Consider the following 23,124-nt stretch of genomic DNA (forward strand, 5'->3'; position numbering starts at 1 on the left):
TCATTGCTGGTAACTAGTTTATCAAGAAGGGGAGATACCATTTTTAAAAAGTAATTTTTAAGACCTGGAGAGTAACTGAATGACATTGTGATTTTTCTGTTTGATGATTCCACCTTCTGTAAAGTCAAGTCACAGAGAATCTTCCCTGAGCTAATAAGCAGATCGCATCAGCTGAGAAACTCTGTGAAAGAACAAAGCCTACAGTGTCCCAGCTGTCTTCCCATGGAGTTGGCATTCTCTCATGAGACAATTTCTCAGCCCCAAGGCTAAAAGGAATGAGGCAGTGTTTGGGTTTTGATTTTTGTTAAATAATCAGTCTTGGACTTCATTAAGCTTTCAGTGTATACCCCACAATTTATGCATTAATATTGTATTAAATGTACCAACAGAGAGAAAAAGAGTTGGGAAACAACACTGAAGTATTCCCGCTCCTGGGGTGCATTGGTGGCTCAGTCTGTTAGGTGTCCAACTCTTGGTTTCGGCTCAGATCATAATCTCAGGGTCATGACATCAAGCCCCCACATCAGGCTCCATGCTCAATTCGGAGTCTGCTTGAGATTCTCTCTTCCTCTCACTCTGCCCCTCTCACTTGTTTGCTCTTTCTCTATCAAATAAATAACAAATAAATCTTTTGAAAAAAGAAGAAGAAATACCCTATTCCTTCAACCCATTTCTCTGTTGGGGTTTAAGAGTCAGGATAATAAGTAATCCCCATCCCTAAGTCTCACCTGCCTGTCACTGGTGATTTGTAACTGCCAACCTTGGAGAGAAAGGAGAAAAGGAAAAAATCATTTGGGAAGGCCTAGGAAGGGTGTCCCCAACCAATAGCTACTTGTTGAGAGGAATTCAAGGTAAAATATTAGACGCTAACTTAGAAATGATTTGATCTAATCCCTTTGCCAATCTAAGAATCCCTCCCTAAGAATCTGCCAACTGCTAAACTTTCTTTCCTACTCAATTCTATTATGGCACTCATCTCATTCTGCTCCTTTAATTTTGTATATCTTGTTTTCAGTATTGGGTTATGCATTTTTTTGAGGACAAGGAATTTATCTAATTATTCTATTTAATCCCATATAGGGTGTCAAACAGAAACACAGCTGGACATCCATTGAAACAGTGTAAATAGATTTCATTCAGTAACTACTGGCAGCAGGGGAGAGAGCTGAGCGCCATTCTGATTTGCGCAGAAATGACTGGACATTTTTTTAAAATTTTTTATTTTTTATAAACACATATTTTTATCCCCAGGGGTACAGGTCTGTGAATCGCCAGGTTTACACACTTCACAGCACTCACCAAAGCACATACCCTCCCAATGTCCATAACCCCACCCCCCTTCTCCCAATCCCCCTCCCCCCAGCAACCCTCAGTTTGTTTTGTGAGATTAAGAGTCACTTATGGTTTGTCTCCCTCCCAATCCCATCTTGTTTCATGGATTCTTCTCCTACCCACTTAAGCCCCCATGTTGTATCACCACTTCCTCATATCAGGGAGATCATATGATAGTTGTCTTTGCTACCTAAAGCAATCTACATATTTAATGCAATTCCTATCAAAGTACCATCCATCCTTTTCAAAGAAATGGAACAAATAATTCTAAAATTTATATGGAACCAGAAAAGACCTTGAATAGCCAAAGGGATATTGAAAAAGAAGGCCAAAGTTGGTGGCATCACAATTCCGGTCTTCAAGCTCTATTACAAAGCTGTCATCATCAAGACAGCATGATACTGGCACAAAAACAGACACATAGATCAACGGAACAGAATAGAGAGCCCAGAAGTGATCGGGCATTTTAAAGGGAGAGTGGGGGTAGCACTGGGAGAGAGGCCCTGTCCTTCCTGATGAGTGCATTTTAAAGAAATGGCTCTCAGGTCCTTGAGAAAGATTTGTGAATCATGGGAGATACCTGTTCACAGTTCTCTGCCCTTTATAAAAAATGCTGTAGGATAGGGAATTCAGAGGCCCTTTGTCCGGCACTGGCTAGAATTGCACTTTCCCAGGCAAGGATTCTTTTTTTTTTTTTTAGGATTTTATTTAATTATTTGACAGAGATCACAAGTAGGCAGAGAGAGAGCGGGAATCAGACTCCCTACTAAGCAGAGAGCCCAATGTGGGACTCAATCCCAGGACCCTGCGATCATGACCTGAGCTGAAGGCAGAGGCTTTAAAACCCACTGAGCCCCCAAGGCACCCCCCAGGCGCCCCCCAGGCAAGGATTCTAATAGGGACTGGGGTCATCCTAGAGTTGCACCTCACACTGCTAGAAGCCATGTTAGAGCTTGATGTCTCCTAGTGCACAGGTTTGGGTGAAGTTTGTTATGTGCTGAGAGTTCTGCAATTCTCAGGGGTCTAGACCACTACTTAATGATTTTGTCTGAAGTGAACACATTTAGATAAATTCAGTTTCCTCTACCCTGAAGGCAACAGGGTCCGTTGGAATGCCTTTCACCTTCCCTTGGTGGCTAAACACAGCCAGGAAACAGGAGCATCACCTGCGTTCATTATCTCCCTTCCCTAGGTCTCTGCTCTCCTTGTAGGATGATAGCTGTCCTTCTTCTCTTGAAGGGTAGCCCGTTTACTTGTGACTAAGAGACTTCATTTCCCTTCCACGGATGCTCTAATTTAAAAAAAAAAAATTCAGTATGATCAATCTGCTATAAACACGTTGAAATATTTTACTGTCTATGGCAGTTTTCTGGGCACTATGAATAAAGCAGTTTAAAGGTCTGCCTCCTACCCGGGAAATTGTACGTAGCAAAACAGCATTTCTGTCTATTTTCATCAAGCTTTTCCTTCTTGGCATTTATCTCCGGATGTAATGTATTTATCTGTATGATAATTTTTGAATATTTGTCATGGAAACTCTGTCTTTTCTTGTTCACCATTGAAAGGCAAGCACCTGCCACAGTGCCTATAACCGTTAAATATATTCCAGAATGATCTATTTAACAAAATAAATGGGTGGCTTTCCATCTTACCTTGTCTTTTCCGATAACACTGACAGTGTACAATGCTATTTAATTAAACCATGGTAATAAACAAATGTTTGCAAGGTATCCTGGACCTTGAGTTGTGTTTCAGTGATTGTTCTTCTCTTCATAGGTTCCTTACCTATTCCTACCTCTTGGCCTTCAACGTGTGGCTTCTGCTTGCACCCGTTACCCTGTGTTATGACTGGCAAGTCGGCAGTATTCCTCTGGTAGAGACCATATGGGATGTGCGGAACTTAGCCACCATCCTTCTGGCAGTTTTCATGACCTTACTGAGCCTTCATTGTTTAGCAGCCTTCAAGGTAATTTTCTTAAAATCCAACTGAACTCTTTCCATTTGAAGACAGATGATCTGTACTTAGTGATGCCTTCTCCACCCATCACCCCTAGGTGGTCTGAGTCTAAATTGAATCTACTCTTTTGTCTGAAAAACAAAAAAATTAAATTTTTCCAGATAAGTAATACTTATTTTAAAAACCTTAGTGAAGTTAGCAGATCTTGGCCACCTTAATTATCTTTTACTGTGTTCTACCAACCCTGTAGAAATTGGATCTGAAATGGAATGTTTGCAAATAAGAATTTTTTTCCTGCTCTAGTTGACTGATTTTTGCAGCAATTTGTTTGATTTCATGTAATGATAAATGAGATAATGATAATATATTCGTAAGTGCTTAAAATATGGTTAAGATGTTACTTCCACTAATGAGTACCTGCCTGACTGGGTTGGTTGGGTGAGTCTCACTTCAAAAAAAAGGAATGGTATAAAATCGGAAAAAAATTATTAAATGTAGCAGTTTCAAGAATGACCAAAGACAGCAAAGAACTTGAAAATGTTTACTTAGGAAAAACTGCTCCTGCATTGGAGAAGATGCTCCTTGCTTGAGGGGATTCCCATCCCCTCCCCATACATACCCCTTCCCCCTCTCTACCCAGCCCAGCTGGTGTGAAAAAAAAACACCCACAGGTTTACCAGTTAGAAGCTGATTTGGGGGCGCCTGGTTGGCTTAGTGGGTTAAAGCCTCTGCCTGCGGCTCAGGTCATGGTCTCAGGGTCCTGGGATCGAGCCCTGCATCTGGCTCTCTGCTCAGCAGGGAGTCTGTTTCCTCCTCTCTGTCTGTCTCTGTCCGCCTCTCTGCCCACTTGTGATCTCTGTCTGTCAAATAAATAAATAAAATCTTTAAAAAAGAAAAAGAAAAGAAGCTGATTTGGTTTTAGAGCAGAGCAGAGCAGCAAGAAACTTAAGGGGGAGCTTTTAGAAATTAGAGAGCTATGGAAAGGCTGAGATAATATGCTCTGCATGCATTCATGACTGGCTGCTGAACAACATGGCGCTCCCCAGGGAGCACAAGCAAAACTGAAAGCCTGGGGAGACTTACTGATTTCCTGCAAATTTGAAAGAATTTTTTAACCCATACACAGGTTGGGCAATAGAGAGGGGAAGCTTCATTGTCTTGAGTTGTTAGTATATAACTGCTGTTGAAATCATTGGCTGATGAGAAAGCTGTGCAGACACAAGGGAGATTCCCCCAGAGATTAAGGCAAAAGGGGTGAAAAAAACCTGAGCAAAATCTCAGCTCTCTACAGAGAAACAGATTTTTCATTTTCAGTCTAGGCAAGTTCATTATATATTAAAACAGTAAAAACAGCAAGTTTCGGAAGGACAGAATGAAATACAAGGTCACTACAATGTATGATACACAATGCTTAGTTTTTAATCAGATTACTGGACATGTAAAGAAGCTGGAGAGTGTGACCAAAACGTGTGAGGAGATAGTAAGTAGAAAACAGAACAGAATTAAGAATCCAGAGGTAAGCTCTATTACATCCTCTATTGATTTTTGACAAAGTTACCAAGATAATTCAATGGGGAAGGGATAGTCTTTTAAATAAAAGGTACCGAAATAATGGAATATATATAAAGGAAAAAATGTGACATTTTACTCTTATGTCATACTGTACACTCAGAAATTAATTCTAAGTGGACCATAATCTTTAAATAAAAGAATTAAATAATATCAAAAATTCTAAAACGAAACAGGAGAAAAATCTTTGTGGACTTGGGTTAACTAAAGATTTCTTAGAACACATAAAGTTCAGTCTATTAAAGAAAAAGATGACAGATTGGACATCATTAGAATTAAAAATTTTGCTCATCAGGGTCACCTGGGTGGCTCAGTTGGTTAAACATCAGACTGTTGATCTCAGCTCAGGTCTTGATCTCAGGGTTATGAATTCAAGCCACCCATAGGCCCCACTTAAAAAAAGGTGTTTGAGCTCAATTGGTTAAGTGTCTGCCTTCAGCTCAGGTCACGCTCTAGGATCAAGTCCTGCATCTGGCTTCCTACTCAGTGGGGAGCCTGCTTCTCCCTCTGCCTGCTGTTCCCCCTGCTTATGCTCTCTCTTTGTCAAATAAATAAGTAAAATCTTTTAAAAATACATAATGTTAAGTCAGTCAAAAGGCAAATAACAGATTGGGAGAAAGTGTTTGCGAAACATACAAAGGACTTGTATCTGGGACATTTAAAGAGCTCTTAAAACTCAGTAATGAAACAAATACCCATTAAAAATGGGCAAAAAGTTCAGATAGACATTTCACAGAAGAAGATATGCAAAGGTTAATAAACATGTAAGAAGATGCTTAGCATCATTAGTTGTTTGGGGAATGCTAATTAAAGTCACAAAAAGTTACCACTGTATACCCACCAGAATGACTGTAATTAAAAAGATTCACAATACTAAGTGTTGACCAGAATGTAGAGCAGCTGGGCCCCTCATATTGGTGAAGCTTGAAAAATAGCTCGGGCCACTTTGGAAAAATTTTACAGTTTCTTAAAAAGTTAAATATGAAAATAAGCAAATCTCAGTGCCTACCAACGGGTGATGGAAACTCACGTCCATATAGCACACAAGAGTCTTGTAAGTGTTCATAATAACTGAAAAATGGAAAAAGTCCAGTAACCTCAAAATGTACATGGATACACTTAATATTCTAAATTATTTGGAACAAATAATTTACTTATACATGAAAAAGTATACATGAACCTCAGACACATGTTACAAATAAAAGAAGCCAGTTGGGGCGCCTGACTGGCTGAGTAGGTAGACCAGATGACTATTGGTCTCAAAGTTCTAAGTTTGAGCCCAAGTTGAGTACTTGAAAATAAAACCTTAAAAAAAAAAAAAAAAAAAAACTTAGACATATAAAACTATATAATATATGATTCCATTCATACAAAATGTCTGTTATTATAATTCTGCCTTTTCTAGAATTGCCCAGAAATGCCTAGAGAAGGCAGAATTATGACAGAAAATATGTGGGGATGGGGAGTGGGTATAAACAGACTTAAGGGAACTTTTTGGGATGTTGAATGCTTTTAAAATTTAATTATGGTGGTGGTTGCTAAATGACATTTGTTTACCAAAACTCACCAAAATATATACACAAAATGTGTGAATTCTATTACATGTGGGCTATATCTCAATAAAGCTATATTTTTTAAAAAAGATTAAAATGTTACAAAGAGATTAAAGGCTGGAATGAATACAGAACTGGCATTTGAAATAAAATACTAGCATGTGATCCTGAAAATTTGATGAAAAAATTTTTGAATTACTAAAACCTTTTGTTAAAGAAAAATTCATATAAAATGCAATTAACCATTTTAAAGTATACAGTTTAGTGATACTTAATGTATTCATAATATTGTGTAACTACCAGCTCTCTCTAATTTTAAAACCTTTTCATCACCTCGTTAAAAATACCCCATACCAGTCACTCCCAGTTCTCCCCTCCACATCACCTGGTGACTTCTTTTTTTTTTTTTTTTTTCTTAAAGATTTTATTTATTTATTTGACAGACAGAGATCACAAGTAGGCAAAGAGGCAGGCAGAGAGAGAGAGAGAGAGGGAAGCAGGCTTCCTGCAGAGCAGGGAGCCCGATGCGGGGCTCGATCCCAGGACCCTGAGATCATGACCCGAGCCGAAGGCAGCAGCCCAAACCACTGAGCCACCCAGGCGCCCCACACCTGGTGACTTCTAATCTGCTTTCTGTCTCAGTGGATTGGCCTATTCTGGATATACCATATAAAAAGAACTATACAGTATGTGACCTTTTGTGTTTGACTTCTTTCACTTTGCATAGTATTTTTGAAATTCATCCAAGCTGTAGCATGCATCAATGCTTAGTTCTTTTTAATGGCCGAATAAGAATCCATTGGATGTATACACAGTAATTTGTTTATCCAGTCTTCTGTTTGTGGACATTCATGTTGTTTCCACCTTTTGGCTATTATAAGCATTGCTGTATTACCACATTTATGGACATATGTTTTCATTTCTCTTAGATTTATACCTAAGACAGAAATTGCTAGGTCTTATGGTAATTATGTAGTTAACTTTTCGAGGAACTCCTTTTCATATTGGCTGCACCATTTAACATTCACAGAATATACAGTTGTTCCTATATATCCAGTCTTTGCTAGTACTTGTTATTTTCCATTATTTTGTTTAAAGCCATCCTGGTAGGTGTGAAGAGCTCTATCTTTGTAGTTTTGATTTGAATTTCTTTAATGAACAGTGATGAACAGCTTTTTATGTGCTTATTGGCCATCTGTATATCTTTTTTAGAGAAATGTATATTCTAGTCCTTTGCTCATTTTTCAGTTGGGTTGTCTTTTTTTGTTGTTGTTGGGTCGTAAGAGTTTGTTGTATATTTAGGATTTTAAATCCCCAACAGATATTTTCTTCCATTCTTTAAATTGCCTTTTCACATTGTTGATGATGTCCTTTAATGCACGCAAGTTTTTAATTCAGTAAGTGCAGTCTCTTTTCTTTTTTGTTATTCTTCATTGCTTTTGTTGTCAAACCTAAGAATCCATTGCCAAAGCTGAGGTCATGAAGATTTATGACTCTGTTTTGTTCAAATAGTTTTATAGTTTAAGCTCTTATATTTGGGTCACTGATCCATTTTGAATTATTTTTTGTCTATGTAGTTGTATGAGAGGCCAGGTTCATTTTTTGGCTGGTGGATATCCACTGGTGTCAGCACCATATTTCGAAGAAACTATTTTTCCTCCAAACACCTTATTTAAAGTAATCCACTTCTTAGTCATTTTGTAAATCAAGTTGATAAGACAAGTATGATAATGAATAACCATCCTCAAAAAACTCTAGCATGCCAATTAGTTACATAAACTTGAGCTCAAATGTCACCTTCGTAGTACTGTCTACCATATGTACCCTTTTGTTTATTTATTTATTTGATAGAGCAAAAGGGCGAAAAGAGGGAGACGGTGAATGGAAGGGAGAGGGATAAGCAGACTCTGGGCTGAGCTCCAACTCAGGACCCTGAGGTCACGACCTAAACCAAAACCAAGAGTTGGACACCAACCAACTCAGCCACCCAGGCCCTCCCATATGTATCCTATTTAAAATGCAATCATTTGCCCTCCACTCTTTTCCCTTTTAACTTTTTCACTTTCCTTCACTCTACTTCCAATTTCTAAAATGCTGTGAACTTTGTTATTTTATGTAATATCTTTTTCCTACAACTAGAATGTATGCCCCATGAGGACGGAGATTTTTTTCTGTTTTGTTCACTGCCATATTTCTGGCATCAAGGAGTTGTTGCATACAGTATTTATCATCTAAATTTTATTGTTTGTTGCTGAGTGTTGTTTTATTGTTTGTTGCTAAATGAGTAAAGACATAAAAAGTTAGCAACTCTGTTCAACTAGTTATTGGTATGCAGAACCTTTTTTCTTTATTTTTTTTAAGGCTATAAAAGGACCATACACAATATGAGTATGAAGTGTCTGGGGGTAGATTTGTTTTATTAGAATCTGGCCTTAGCTCAGTTTGGCCTGCCTGCTCTATTGTTATTAATCTACAGGAAAAAATGTAGTAGAGCACTGGATTGCTATGTCAGTATGAGTTTTCTTGGACTCCCTCCAAACTGACTAAAGGGAGTGTTGAATACCCATAGGCTGCCATCTTGGTGAGGTGTACTAAATATGGACTTTTGTGATGGCAGTGAACCCCCAACACAGGCAAGCTTTGGCCCTCTCCAGAGTATCTTTGATAACAAGATTAATGAATGGAAACTTCTTCTTTTCTTTCTTTCATGGAATTTGTTCCAAAATCCCTTTAATGCATCAGGAAAAATACTAGCAAAGCATTCCTGCTTTGGCAGTAGTAAGATTTAGCTCTTTGGTGATAGCTTTCATCTTGAAAATTCTTTGCGAACATTGATAAGGTGACATTTGAGGAGAGACATGAAGGAATTGAAGGAGGGAACTGTGTAGCTATTTAGAGAAGAACATTTCAAGTAGAGGGAAAGCAAGTGCAAAGACCCTGTGGCAGGAAAAGTACTGGGGTGTTCACAAAACAGCAAGTAAGCTGATGTGGCTGGAACAAAGTGGGCCATAGGTAGAGAGCCGAATGAAATGAAGCCAAAGAGATGATGGAGTGTGTGTGTATCTGTGCGCATACACAGGATTCATCTTTTCTTAAGTCTCTGCCTATTTTCCTCTCTCCTCCTGTGCTTCTTCTGCATGGCCTCTGGCTGTGTTGACAGTCTGGGTTGTGTCTGGTTTTCTTTATCTGTCATCCTATCTTGTTATTAACCAGGGCTCTGGAGTTGAGGAATGTCATCTACCCTGTTACAGTTGTATTGACACTTTTCTGTTTCATTAATATTTTTTAAAAGATTTTATTTATTCGACACAGAGAGATCACAAGCAGGCAGAGAGGCAGGCAGAGAGAGGGAGAAGCCAAAGACAGAGGCTTAACCTACTGAGCCACTCAGGCACCCAGATGTTTGGCTTTTGACAAGCTCTTGTCTTGGATTGAGTAGGAGGGCTAGGACGTAGAATCTAAGCTTTCTTTCTGTAGAAAAAAGCAGCAGGGTGAATTTAGAGGTTGTTTCTGATTGGTCCCATTTTCATAATATAAGCATTGTAAGACCTCAAGGAGTAGTTTATTATTTATCATAAAAGAATATGCTTGGGATCCTTGAGAATTTAAATGTAGAATATGTCTTATTCTGTGCTTCTCCTTCAGCTCCTCCTCCGATTCATACCCTTATTCACTAGGAATGCATTTGAACTTATATTACATGATGTAGAGAACAATCTATAAATTCTTTGTGGCGTTGAATTCTTTTTAACAGTGAACTTTAAAGTGAACTAATTTGCTCTTACTCTTTGTGTTGAAGATAATCACTCTGTTAGAATTTATGTATAGTAGAGAGGAAGAATATTTAAACCACGAAGGTTTATTGTTCCATTCTTTTTATCAATAGTGACTGTTTATGCACTGGGAGAAGCATACGCTGAGAATACTCTTGGGGTTCTCATTATGACTCCTACGGACTATATGTCAAATTATTGACTTGCAGTAGGGATATGGATCAGGAAAGGAGCCAGTGTAATTTGGATTGTTGAGAGGAATTAATGCCAAAGAGTTGGCCTTTGCCCACTGTCCTCTAATGTGATTTCCCTGCATTACAGAGGAAATACCACTGAATCTTATTTAAGAGTAATTTATTTCTTATTGATTCTTTATTACATTCTCACAGGGTGTCTCAACATTCTAAGCAATTTTTTTATATCTTTTATAATTTTGTGACATTTTTGTAAAAGTAAAACCTGATGGAAAAAGAGGGTTAGTGACATCTGACTTTGCCATGCAGACTTCCACAATGAGATGTCTTTGAGAATGGAATTTAGGCAGTGTACGGTCTCCTCCTCCCAGTATGGGGCTTTCAGGGCTCTTTTTTGTTTATTTGTTGGGGTGGTTTCATTTTTTTAGTAGAGGTCACAGTTTTTTTCCCAATCTGTCTGTTCATTCCCAGTCTTCCACATCATTCCCTTGAAGCCAGCACAAATCAGAGGCCATCTTTCTGAGCCATGGAGACCGAGTCAAATTCTCAGGTCTGCATGGGGACAAATCTGCAGCATGGCCAATGGAGGTGACCTCCAGTAACAGCTTCGTGGAAATGGAGGGGTGGCATGGAGTGAAACTAATGCATCTCCTCACTTAGGGAGGGGCTTGTGTTTATCTCAGGGACATCCCTTCATGCCTGTTCCTAGACTTGACCTTGCTTAGCCTCCATGCTAGTCTGGATCATAGCCCCCATCAACATTTTCTTTTCTTTTCTTTTTAAAGCTTTTTTTAAAAAAGAGTTTGTTTATTTATTTATTTGACAGAGAGAGAGAGATCACAAGTAGGCAGAGAGGCAGGCAGAGAGAGATGGGGAAACAGGCTCTCTGCTGAGCAGAGAGCCCAATGTGGGGCTCGATCCCAGGACCCTGGGACCATGACCTGAGACAAAGGCAGAGACTTAACCCAGGCTCCCCTCCCCATCAGCATTTGCAATAAAAGAAGACAGATATCTGATGGACAAACAGAGATTATGAGCCTTAGAGCTCTCATTTAAAAAACCTCACACAGCACAACAAGGAGGTAAGATTAGAATGGGAACCACTGTTGGAAAGTGATTATTTACTCACTGACATTTTTACCTTTTTTTTTTTTTTTTTTTTTTTTTTAAGAAAGAACTGAAGCAACTTAGGGAATAAATACAGTGTAGTGGAGTTGACCAGGAGATGGAAGTGTGTGGTGTGTGTGTGTGTGTGTGTGTGTGTGTATTTGTGTGTGTGTGTAAATACCTGAATTGTAAATACTTGGGGCTCTTCTGGACATACAGTCTGTCATAACTATTCACCTCTGCCACTGTGGCATACATTAGAACATTGTACTACCCAGACCCATGCAGTTGAACTGAACAAGCTTTCAGATTTCTGGAAATGATTTTGCATTTAGTTCAGCCAGATAATAGGTTAGGATATTATCACAGCGCATGGGTCACTGTGGAACAACTCTTTTAAATTCCAGAATAGCCATTATGAAACCTGGTAAAGTAAGCATCTTGTTTTAATATACCGAGTGGTAAAATAAAATTGAACTTGAGGAATGAAGATTGCATTTAATGGTGAATGGCTCTGTGCCAAAGTTGATTTTTTTTTCCTTCTGGCCTACATTTCTCACTTCAGTTCCCGTTTTCTGCAGACTGTATGCTCTCCATCCTTTTCTGTCCTCTGTTCGTGAAAATCCTCTCCATGCTATTATAGATCCAGTCTTTCTAGCCCATTTATAACCCATCCGGTCTGTCCCACTTTGGGACCATTGCAGTCACTGACAGAGGTCCTAATGATATGTTGACATGGTCCATCTATCCCTGACCACCAGTACTATGGGAGTAGCCCTTGTCTGGGGTGTCTGTCTCACATTTGGCTTCTCCGCCTGCTGCCATTTTACCTATGGTGATAACATCCTGCTACTTAGGGGCAGTTTTTCAGGTCAGTAGCTGTAGTCAGCTTTAGCCCTTAGGCCATATGTCAGAGCTGAAATTTTTGTTGATACCATTTTTCTGATGAGTATGAAAATAAGCTGACTGCTTCATCAGATGAAGTGTTATAAATTAGATACGCTAGATTTGTACCTCATTGGAAAATGGAACATTTTGAACAACCCACTTCAACTACCTTTTCCCACATACTTTTTTCCTCTCTCAGATTTGTATTTAGTTAATATATAGTCTAATAGTTAATATATAATATACTTAGTTAATATATAGTATAATACTGGTTTCTGGAGTAGAATTTAGGGATTCATCACTCATATATAATACCCAGTGCTCAAAACGACATGTGCCCTCCTTAATGTATGGGACACAAACTGTGACTTACGTTCTGTCATCTAATTTCATTTGATAGTCTCCTTTCATGTTGGAGGCCACCCAGGTAATGCACGTGGAGGAAACCCGCTAGTTCTAGATCAGTAGCTTCTGAGGCTGGGAGGAGGGAGGCCATGGAGTAGAGTGATTAGCACTGACCTGAGTCCAAAGCCAGGCTCTGCCACTGACCAACCTTGTGGATGCAAGCTTGCCTTGTTCAGCCATTTTCCTGCACCATCATATAGGGTCATTTTGAAGTTAACCAGGGCAAGCCATAAGACATTGAGCACAGTGGCTGGCACCTGGGAGGGCCTAAGTACCTATCAGAGGTCCTAGTGGTACTTGTTGTCATCATTGTCTTTGCTACCATTATGAAATTGTCACAGATTAAAGTCAGGAGCATAGTTAGAACTCCTGTTTTTATTTTATAAGAATAGCCATAAAAACTAAAACCAAAAACCAAATAAACATTATCCAGCAGGACTGACTTTTTGATTCTGTGCATTTCAGTATACAGTTGTGCTTTACATGATAAAAAAAAAAAATACTTGTAATGCTACCAAAGATTAATCCCCACCCCCCCCTCCAAACCTTGTTTTATCCCTCATCCTGTATAAAAGAGGTTAAATTCTTGACTTAAGAGCTGATGGTAGTAACACACTTTCAAGTTTCTAATGCTTCGATGTATTTGGAATTTGGAAGTAGGTATATTCAACTGTAATGGAAGGCCAGAAACATAAAACTTAGTTTAAAAAAAAAAAAAAAGTTTGCAAAGGGGAAGAAAATAGTGGCAAATATCACCAGCCTATTTATAAATGAACATTGGAGTTATCACCTAAACCTCCAAATTATAGAAATAGTAAAGAGGATTCTAAAAGTATTTGGGAGTTTAGCAAAGGAGGCAGGGTATAAGAAATCATTTTCTTTTATAATTGCTGTTCTTTATACCTTTTCCTGTTGTTGCTGGATTTCTTAATTCCACTCAGTGGTGACCACTGGAGCAAAAGAGACACAAGAAATGCACCTTTTTAATTCAGTGGCTACTTAAAAATCAGAGACCCTTGAGCAAAGTCTTCCCCAGGCATTGCTTTCTGTCCATTATTAATATGTCATGTGTGAAGTCATTCTTGTACCAGATCTGAACCTCACATAAATCCTTCTCTCTCCTGTTCTGTGTCATGTACAACTCAGTGGTACCTGCAGTGTTCTGCTTGGCTTTTGATCTAGGCCTGGCAGGAGTTTTTCCACATCATTAAATAATTTGTTTTATTCTTTGCTTTCACAGGGCAATTACATTTTCACAAGCCCATTCTTTAATAAGAAAATGACTTACCTACTCCTTTGATGTTTATACCTTAGTTGGAAGACTCTGAATTTATTAATGGAAGAATTAGATAGTTGCATAATGGGAAAAGGAATTTTCAGCTATCAGTAACAGCTTTATTTCTTTTTCTTGATTGTATACTTTGTGAGTCTTGGCAAGATTTCATAGTTGACGTTATTATTGACTTTTACTCAGAATAATTGACACCTTTTGAGTGATGATCTTAACACTTAAAAAAAATTTATTATTATTATTTTTTAGTTTTTTAAGTAGGCTCTACACTCAACGTGGGGCTCAAATTCATGACCCCGGATTATGAGTCACATGCTCTACTGACTGAGCCAGCCAGGCACCCCTGTAATCTTAACATTTTTTTAATACTTTATTTCTCTTAATGATTCATACTCATAAAAGCAACTCATTTCTGCTTAGCCATACCATGCTTCTGATTGTTTTTAAACTCTTAACAAGGTCAAGACATTTTTGAAACTCTTAGAGTCATTCTGTCCTTTCTGTTTCCATTCAGAACATGAAATTTCTATTTAAAGAAGCATTCCTTTTTTTCTCTTGTTCTAAGAAAACCATGAAATATGTAATTAGGACTCTCCGAGATAAAAGCAGCTACAAATACTTCTCCACAGAATGCCCATTGGAAATTGCTATTGTATTGGAAAATACAAAAGAGACCAAAGTGATTGATTGCCACATTCTTCAGATGGTTTGCTATAAGAACAATGCCCAAGAAAGCCTATAAAGAGGTAACAAGCACAACTTGGGGAGCATAACATATAAGAACTTTGGAATACTTATTGTTACACCTGTTTTGCCTAAAGAGAGGCAGCATAGAATATTAGAAAGCAAGCAAGTTTTTAATATGAGCTTTAGTGTTTATATGTTTATGTTACTAGACATCAAAATGTTGGTGGTAATGTCCTCAAATTTCTTTCTGAATCTAACAAAAACAAATGAAACAATGTACATGGTACCTGGCATTGTTCAGGAGGGAAGTGCTGTATAAATCATTTCCACTTGGATGTCTCAAAGTCAGCATTCCAAAGTCTAACTCCTGAATGTACCCATTCACTGTGTCCCCCACAGTGTTTGCGAACTCACTGCATTCTGCTGGCTGCCCAAGCCAAAATTCTTGGAGTTTCATTGTTTCCTCTCCACATCTCTCTGTCTCTAATATCATATCCAGTCCATCAATAAATACCAGCAAATATATTTTTGTAATATATCTGGAATTTGACCATTTCTCTCCACCGTCACTGCTGCCATCCTGGTCCAAACCATCACCGTCCCTCACCTGGATTATTGCTAGAGCTACTTGACTAGTCTTCCTGCTTCTACCCTCTACCACTGGTCCAGACTGTTCTCAACACAGTGACCAGATGATTCTTTAAACATGTAAGCCAGAGCCTGTCCCTTCTGTGCTTACCATCTTCCAGTGGCTCCTTATTGCTTTCAAAGGAAAAATCATCACCTTTAAAAAGGCCCTAAAGGTTCTGCGTGCCAATTATCTCTCTTGTTCCTTCCTGAGCTCTTTGCTTACTATGCAATGAATTTTATGGACTCCTTCATCTCCTACAAGTCTTCACTTAGTTGCCAGCTTCTCGAGGCCTACCCTGACCACCATGTTTAGGATTGCAACCCACTTCTTGCCTACCATATATTGCAGGGACTCTTTGTCAGACTCTCTTGCTCTTTCTCCCTCTCTTTTTTTCCCCCTCTCTGGAAGGTCAGGGATTCTTTGTGTCTGTTTTGCTAACTGGTGTACTCCAAAGAACTTAGAGTAGTGCCTGGAAAATACAAAGGACATAGGAGTAGTTGATTGCTAAATTCTGTAAGTGATTGCCTGTAAGCACACTGCCCAAGGAAATGATACAGAAGAGGATGCAATATTATGCATTTGTTGTCTGACTGAAGGATCAGGGACTTGTGTTTTTCCAAAAGCACCATTGCTGAGGATAGGAAAGTTTTCAGTTGGACAAGACAAATGAACTGGGGGAAGTGTCCAATGGTACCCCCAATGCTCTTGCACTTGCCATGTCTCTCCTAGGAGGAGGGCAGGGTATGAGTGGATGACCAGTCTCACTTAGCGATGTATACAGTGGTGAGATGGAAATGGAAACTGGTCTTAAGAGCTAACAAACTATTTAGAGACAAGCAGGATAAATTTGTAGGGATTGTATAGATACAGGGTGGTGCATTCAGAGAGGAAAAGCCCAGAGGAAGGCAATAAGATAAAATATTAAATATTTAACTTACTGACCATTCACTAGTTCCAAGTGATATGCTGAATATAGAGAATAAAGATAGGGTAAACCCAGTAGCTGCCTGAACAATTTGTTTTTCTTTGCTCCCATTTCCATTGCCCCCCACCTCTGAGAGAATTATCCTTCTAAATATGGGTATGATCTAAACATATCTCTGACCTGCCAAGAAACCTTCCTGATCTCAACACTGACTTAGCCTGACTGAAGTCAAGACTGTGCAGCCATGTGACTTGATAAAGTTTTTTAATGTGTATCGTGATTTTCTGCATGGAAAATGGCAGTCAGCTATTCTACATCTACCAAGAATGAATAGGGGAAAAAAATGCATTTCAACTGTAGCATAAAAGCCATCAATAGCTGAGTTCAGGGGAAATTTCCTGTTTGCAGAGAGGGAGGTAATTTTTTGGTACTGCTTATAGAAACTCCTAAGGCAAAAAAACTTTTCCTTTTAACTCCATTCTGCTTGAGTAGTTTATGCCATCATTTTTCAAAATATGTTCCAGCATCACACCGATCATTAAGTAAGGTTGCCTCTCTGAATCAAGATGCTACATATCAGAAGCACTAGGTTTTTAAAGATCAATGTATTTCCGTACTAGAGGACTTCAGAAAGCCTCAACTGTGCTCTAAGCAGCCTTTTAGGTTTCCAAGTGAGGTGTTCAGTGAATGGCATTTCTCAGATTTATTTGAGTTTGGAAGCCCCCTTTCAGGGCTTCTTGCAGTATCTGTGTTCTTGTAATAAGCTCTGGGAAGCGTTGATTTAAATTTTTGAGGTTTGGTGGAGAAGTGAACTTCAGAGAATCCATTTTCTGGGCAGTGTGCTTTTTTTTGTTTGTTTGTTTTATTTTTTGTTTTTTGTTTTTGCCTTATTTGTACTTTCAAAAACAATACCCCCACCACCACAGCTTCATCGGAAGAATTTTCGTGTTTATTATCCCTTTAGCAGTCAATACCACCTGAAAAAGAATTCCTTTGAAACCATTTCTTTTAGAGTTTGAGTTTACAACCTGTCAACAGCAAGTGAAAGGTAAGATCCATGGAATCTTGGTTTTCATTGTGTGGAGGCCAGCATTTGACACAACAGTGACTGTGACTGCTCACATTGATGAGGCCTGAGAGACACACAAGGCTGCCCATAGAATGTTACAGTTTGCGGAAGTGTGTGTCACCTCGACCCATTGGTATGTTAAGTGGCAGTTTCAAAGGACACCACATACATCTCTCCGCATGTGGTTTTTCTTGTCTCTGGAGAAAGTTGAAAATTCTATTTTTACCTGCGGGGTTGGGGGGGGTGGTGGGCGGGGGGTGGGGGGGTTGATTTACAAGAAGCCACTTGACAGAGTAGACTTTGTCTTCCTTGAGTAAAAAGTGAATGGTTCTTGCCTCAGCATATAGGTCCTTTCATGGGTGGTTCTTGTGGCAAAGCTGTGGACAAAGGACTTCCTTGAGCTCCATGATAAGCCATTGTGTCCCTGTTTGCTAATAAATGGTTGCGCTTTTGGCAGAATGTTCTCTGCAACTTGCTTTCATTTTTGTATCCCTTCTGGCTGGGTCTAATTGCCAGAGGCCACCATTATTTACAAAGGGACCTGGCAACTTTAAATGGCCAAATTGGTTTCATCAGTTTGTGACTCAGGACTCTGGCATTTGGTATTAAAAAGTGATTAATTAGGAAGAACATTTATTAATGTCAGCCTCTCTGGCATAGCCTTAAATTCTCTCCATTACAGTATACCACAATTTCTTTTGGTTTGGGTGACTTCGGCAGTAAACTCTAGTTTTTTTGCCTAGTGTAGATTTAGGTCCTCACTATGACAGTGTTTTCACTTGGGAATAATTCATTGTCAGGGCTTGTTGGAGGAAAATTTTTACTCTTTGTTTTTCTGTCTGAAACATTTATTCTCTTACCTTGTAAGAATTTCCCAAGGGCAGGGTGACTCCTAATTAGTATATTAGTAATTAGTAATTACTAATTATTAGTAATTAGTTTTATTTTTTTGTCAAGCCTCATACAGATATATTGAATTTCTCTTTTATATACACGTTGGAGATTTCTGTTGTTGGTATGTGGTAGAAAGCAGTCCCTATGGACAATGATAGTAGGCGTTTGAATTTCTGAACTTGGAATTATAAGCACAGATCTTTTGATGGGATTGCATCCTGATAAACCTAAAAAAATGGAAAATATAGGTCGAAAATGCATTTAATCCACCTAGCCTACAGTAAGGCAAAATCCCTCACCACAAAGTTTGTTTTATAACGAAGTGTTGAATATCTCCTGGAAGGTATTGAGTGCTGTACTGAAAGTGACAGACAGGCTGGTTGTATGATTGCAAAATGGTCATCAGTGGATCAGTTGCTTGTCCTCACGGCTGACCAGGATCAGTGCCCAGTATCACAGAGAGAACAGCACCGTGTATCTCTAACCCAGAAAAAGATCCAGATTCAAAATTCGAAGTATAGATTCTACTGAATGCCTATAACTTTCGCATCATTATAAAGTCGTGAAGTATAACTGGAACCATCCTAAGTCAGGGTCAATCTCTATTTAACAACTATTTTAAACAGGGGCTTTGTTTCTATACTTTGTTGAATTTATAAGTCTGTTGAATTTGTCCTTTTAAAATGGAAGGCAGCCTGTAAAGTGGTCGGCAGACTGTTTGAATGCCCAGTTAAGGATTGGAGAAGAGCATGATTTAATCATGCTGGTTATTTTCAGTGATTTCTGATGAAACAAAATGATCCATCCAGCTTTTATCACCAAAATGTTTCAGAACCAAGTAGGGGGTCTTACGCAATGAGATGCAACATATTTTGATTATAGAAGATATTTGGATTTTGGATGAGCACATTGATGGATAACAGGATTCAGATCCACTTATTAATAGTAGTTCCTCTAGGAGCTCAGCTGTACAAGTAAACCTCACTTTTTGTTGTTTTTAACCTGTTAAAAAAGAAGCTGTCTAGGGGTGCCTCAGTGATCAGTCAGTTAGGCATCTGCCTTCAGCTTAAGTCATGATCCCAGGATCCGAGGATCAAGACTCACATCAGGCTCCCTGCCCAGTGGGAAGTCTGCTTCTCTCTCTCCCTCTCCACTTTCCCGGCTCATCCTCTTTCTCGGTGTCTCTCTGCATAAATAAAATCTTTAAGAAAAAGAAGCTTTCTAAATTTCTATTACTTCATATTTCATAAACTTAAAGTAAGTCAAATATTTCTCTAAGATTTGTTTGATAAAGCAAGGTGAATTATTTTATTTAAGAAATGCTGCTCTAAAATATCTAGATCTTTATTGTGTGAAAATAAGTGGGATTTTTGTGGTTCCTTCTTACTTATTTTAGATTATAGAGGGAAGGTACTCTCTCCTCTGTGACAATCCCAAGTAGATGAGTCATACTTTTTAGTGAGTGTGACTCACTGTGTGAAAAAGTTAAACACCTTGTCTTTTTCTAAACAACAAAAAAAAGTCTGTGCCATCCTGCTTTGGAGGATTTTGGCAGAGGAACTTCTCCTTAATGGAAGCATTTGAACAGTAACTATAGGTAGAAATGAATTCTGCTCTCATTGTACACTCTCATAGGAACGAAACAATTTATGCATCTAATTTATCCTCTGCTTCTATTTGCTCAAACAGATGAATTCTTCAGAGTCAACGGTGAGTTCATCAAAATGAATTGAAACAAGTGAATTCATCGAAGCTAAATTCGCTCATGACTTGACTTCCGTGGCTAAGTCCATCCTGGTCTCTAATTGAATCCTCACAGAGGGGAAAAATTGGTTAATTGTTCCTGCCTTTCTCCCATACTGGGTCCCTTATTGAGTTACAGTTCTTGATTCAAGATTCTGGGGCATTACCTGTGTCATCTTCATTCTGCCAGCCAGAGCTGGATAGGGAGAGGAGAGTGTAATATGACACCAGTGCCTCTAGGCTGTAGACAGTCTTTCCCTCTTTGCTGAGACAGGCTCCAGGCACAAGACTGAGTTTCTCTTTACTTTTCTCTCCTTGCTTCTCACAGGTATCTTGTCTAGTGCATCACTGACCCTCCTCTGGACAGGTTCATGGGTGTCTGATGGGGATCCATCCTTCCTCCTTCCCTCCCCCTTCCTCCTCAGCAAGCTTTGATCTCAACATATGTGAACGCACATCTCTTAGAGCCACACCACTCTTGATTTTCCAAATCTTGCATCTTCCTGAGTGAATACTGTCTTTCTCTCTATATATTTTATTGTTGTTTTATATATTTGCATATAGTATTATATAAATTTACATTACATATAAAATAAATATAAAGAATAAGTGGTTGTCACATTGACACATTACTGGAGGATTTCCTGTGTAAACAGTTCATAGATAAACAGTTGAATATTAAAAAATGGAAGCTTAGAGCAGTAACAAGTTTACAGAGCATGTGTAAATTTAAAATTTAGAAGGTCTTTGTTTGACGTAGTTTATTCATTGTGTTTCTGTGGTCATTAGAATACAAATGTCCTCTTATTTTCCTTACTAAGAAGGGCAGTTTCATCACATTATTTGATTTCTTATGTCAAAAATATCATTATTCCTCCCTTGAGACTTCTCAGATATAATTTTGACGTAGAATTCAGTAAGATCAGTCAGCTACGTGATGTCTTACTCTGTTGTATGTGGTAGATAGGGATATGCCCCTTCTTCCAGAGGCTGGCTGTTAGAATGAGGAGATTTGCACACATTCTCTGCCGCACATCCCCTAGCATCTGCGTTGATCTGGCAGAGTGAATCCATGCAGCTTTCTGTCACAGGCCCTCAGGTGTGATTTTCTAGACTACGTTCTTGGTACCTTACTTGGTCACCTCCAAATTGCTGGGTCTCATCTGTAGTCAGTATATTTCTGCTGCAAAACCAGAAGGCAGCAAAAGGCTGAAATCCCCCCAGTGTGTGTTTTTTGCATGCGTACACACACAAACACACACTCACACACAGGCTTTGGGGTGAGCTAGACCTCAGTTTGAAACCCTTGTTTCTCGCCAATTGTATCAACTTGGATCTGTGTCTTAAGTCGTCTGCACCTCAATTTCTTATCTGTACAAGTGGGGATAATTACTGATCTTATAATATAATCATGAAGTTTCAGTGGAAATATTTCGGCCCAAGGTCTGGCATATGGTTTGTGCTTGAGAGATGCTTGTTTTCCCTATGTATTTTCTACCATTTACAACTTACGAAGTGGTTTTTCCTGCACCCTCCACATTTTTCCCATGTATGATAGTGCACATACCATAATTGTTCAGACATGACCTTCCATCTTTCTAGTCTTCCTCACTTTTTTTTTTCTTTTTATATTTTATTTATTTATTTGACAGAGAGAGACACAGCAATAGAGAGAACACAAGCAGGGTGAGTGAGAGAGGGAGAAGCAGGCTTCCCACTAAGCAAGGAGCCCGATGCTGGGCTGGATCCTAGGACCCTGGGATCATGACCTGAGCTGAAGGCAGGCACTTAATGGCTGAGCCACCCAGGCACCCCTAGTCTTCCTCACTTTAAAAAAATTTCACAACTTTCAAGTTCCAAAAATTCCTATAAATAGTTTCATTCTACTCAGGGAAAGTTTTCTTGAACAACATCTTAACTCCTTACTGGTGCTTTCTTAACTAGGTGAATGGCATTCTTTTGCATTAGACTGATATTTACCAATCATGGCTCTTCTAAAGAGTCTTTTAAAAGATTTTTGCTTTTATTTTTCTTTAAACACTTAAAACACGTATGCAGAATGTAACATACATTTGCAAATACCACTCTGAATGCATTTATCCTCAATTAGAAGAAGGTAATCGGAGAGCTTCACTCTTCCACCTGATATAACTGTGAGACGTACTTGTGTGCTCTTGTGAGATAAGGAATTTCAATCTCAAGAACTCGTGTTGGCAAGAAGATTCAGACTGTTGATTAAAAACAAATCAAACAAAGCACAGGGCAGAAAAATGAAGTCCAGGACCAAGGACCAGAAATCGAAAATGTCAGTTTACGAATGCTCTGATTTTAATCTGCCTTCAGCTTTCTGTTCATTAGCGCATCTGGCTATGCTTCTTAGTGAAGAAAAGCTTGGCAGAGGGGAGAAAGCCGTGTTTAAATTGGCTCAGAGAAGACACAGAGTGTACAAATCTACTTTTGTCTCTGAGGGGGTATAATTTCCTCATTCATTTCCCCTTTTAACATTTTTCTCCTGGTGCATTTATGAGTAAATTTTAGAGCACATGGAAGTGAGGAAATGATCACCCCAGTTCGAGCCAAGGAGAGTGTGGGTTGGCAGCTCTGCTTTCGAGATCCTGAGCCTGTGCTATTTTTTGTCCCACCCAGCTCAGCTTACTCCATCCATTTCAGCTAGGGAAGAAAAACCCTTCCATAGTACATTCCATGCCTACCTTTGAGATGTGAATGTCATTGGAGGACTGTCCTTAGATCTCTCCGGGCGCAGCATTCTTGCCATTGGACCTAACTCAGGCTTCCAGTTGGATACATAGTGACAAAGAATCTGGCCCCGGTGACCATGATTGAGGCTCTGAGAATCAGCTTTCAGGTTTTCTTATTCTCTCTACCTTTAAGATTGGCCCAAGATTCCTTCTGCTTCCCATGTTGCTCTTACTGAGTTTAGATTCTGGGACTTGTCTGAGGCCTAACAAGTGGTCTCTTGTGTTGGATAGGCATAAGAGCAGTAAAAATTCCAGACTTCCTCTTCAGCTATTGAGAGATCGGTCTCAACCTCATTGGCCAGATCAAAAGCCCTCTTCAGGTTGATGTTTGTCTTTACTGTTTTTAT

General features: G+C 39.0%; 1 protein-coding gene and 1 long non-coding RNA gene across 6 annotated transcripts in view; one reads left to right on the top strand and one right to left on the bottom strand.

The window, feature by feature from the left end:
• Positions 1 to 23,124, top strand: part of TMTC1 (transmembrane O-mannosyltransferase targeting cadherins 1) — a 263,017-nt gene that overhangs the window by 140,467 nt on the left and 99,426 nt on the right. For 3 of the 4 annotated variants that reach the window (XM_032347548.1, XM_032347545.1, XM_032347547.1), the window contains one exon: positions 3,109 to 3,298. The exons of the other annotated variant lie outside the window; for it this stretch is intronic. In XM_032347548.1, coding sequence (XP_032203439.1) covers positions 3,109 to 3,298 — 190 coding nt within the window. The remainder of the gene's footprint in view (positions 1 to 3,108; positions 3,299 to 23,124) is intronic. 4 annotated transcript variants of the gene reach the window in all.
• On the bottom strand, positions 604 to 22,997 carry LOC116593366. Of its 2 annotated transcripts, none has more exons than XR_004286878.1 (3): positions 22,730 to 22,997; positions 13,682 to 13,728; positions 604 to 760 (listed from the first exon to the last, which is right to left on the bottom strand). It is a non-coding gene; the product is annotated as an uncharacterized LOC116593366 (long non-coding RNA). The 2 variants fall into 2 exon arrangements; XR_004286877.1 differs by lacking the exon at positions 604 to 760 and adding an exon at positions 3,295 to 3,420.

This window comes from Mustela erminea, chromosome 6 (assembly GCF_009829155.1).
Source record: "Mustela erminea isolate mMusErm1 chromosome 6, mMusErm1.Pri, whole genome shotgun sequence".
In the NCBI taxonomy this organism is placed as follows: domain Eukaryota; kingdom Metazoa; phylum Chordata; class Mammalia; order Carnivora; family Mustelidae; genus Mustela; species Mustela erminea.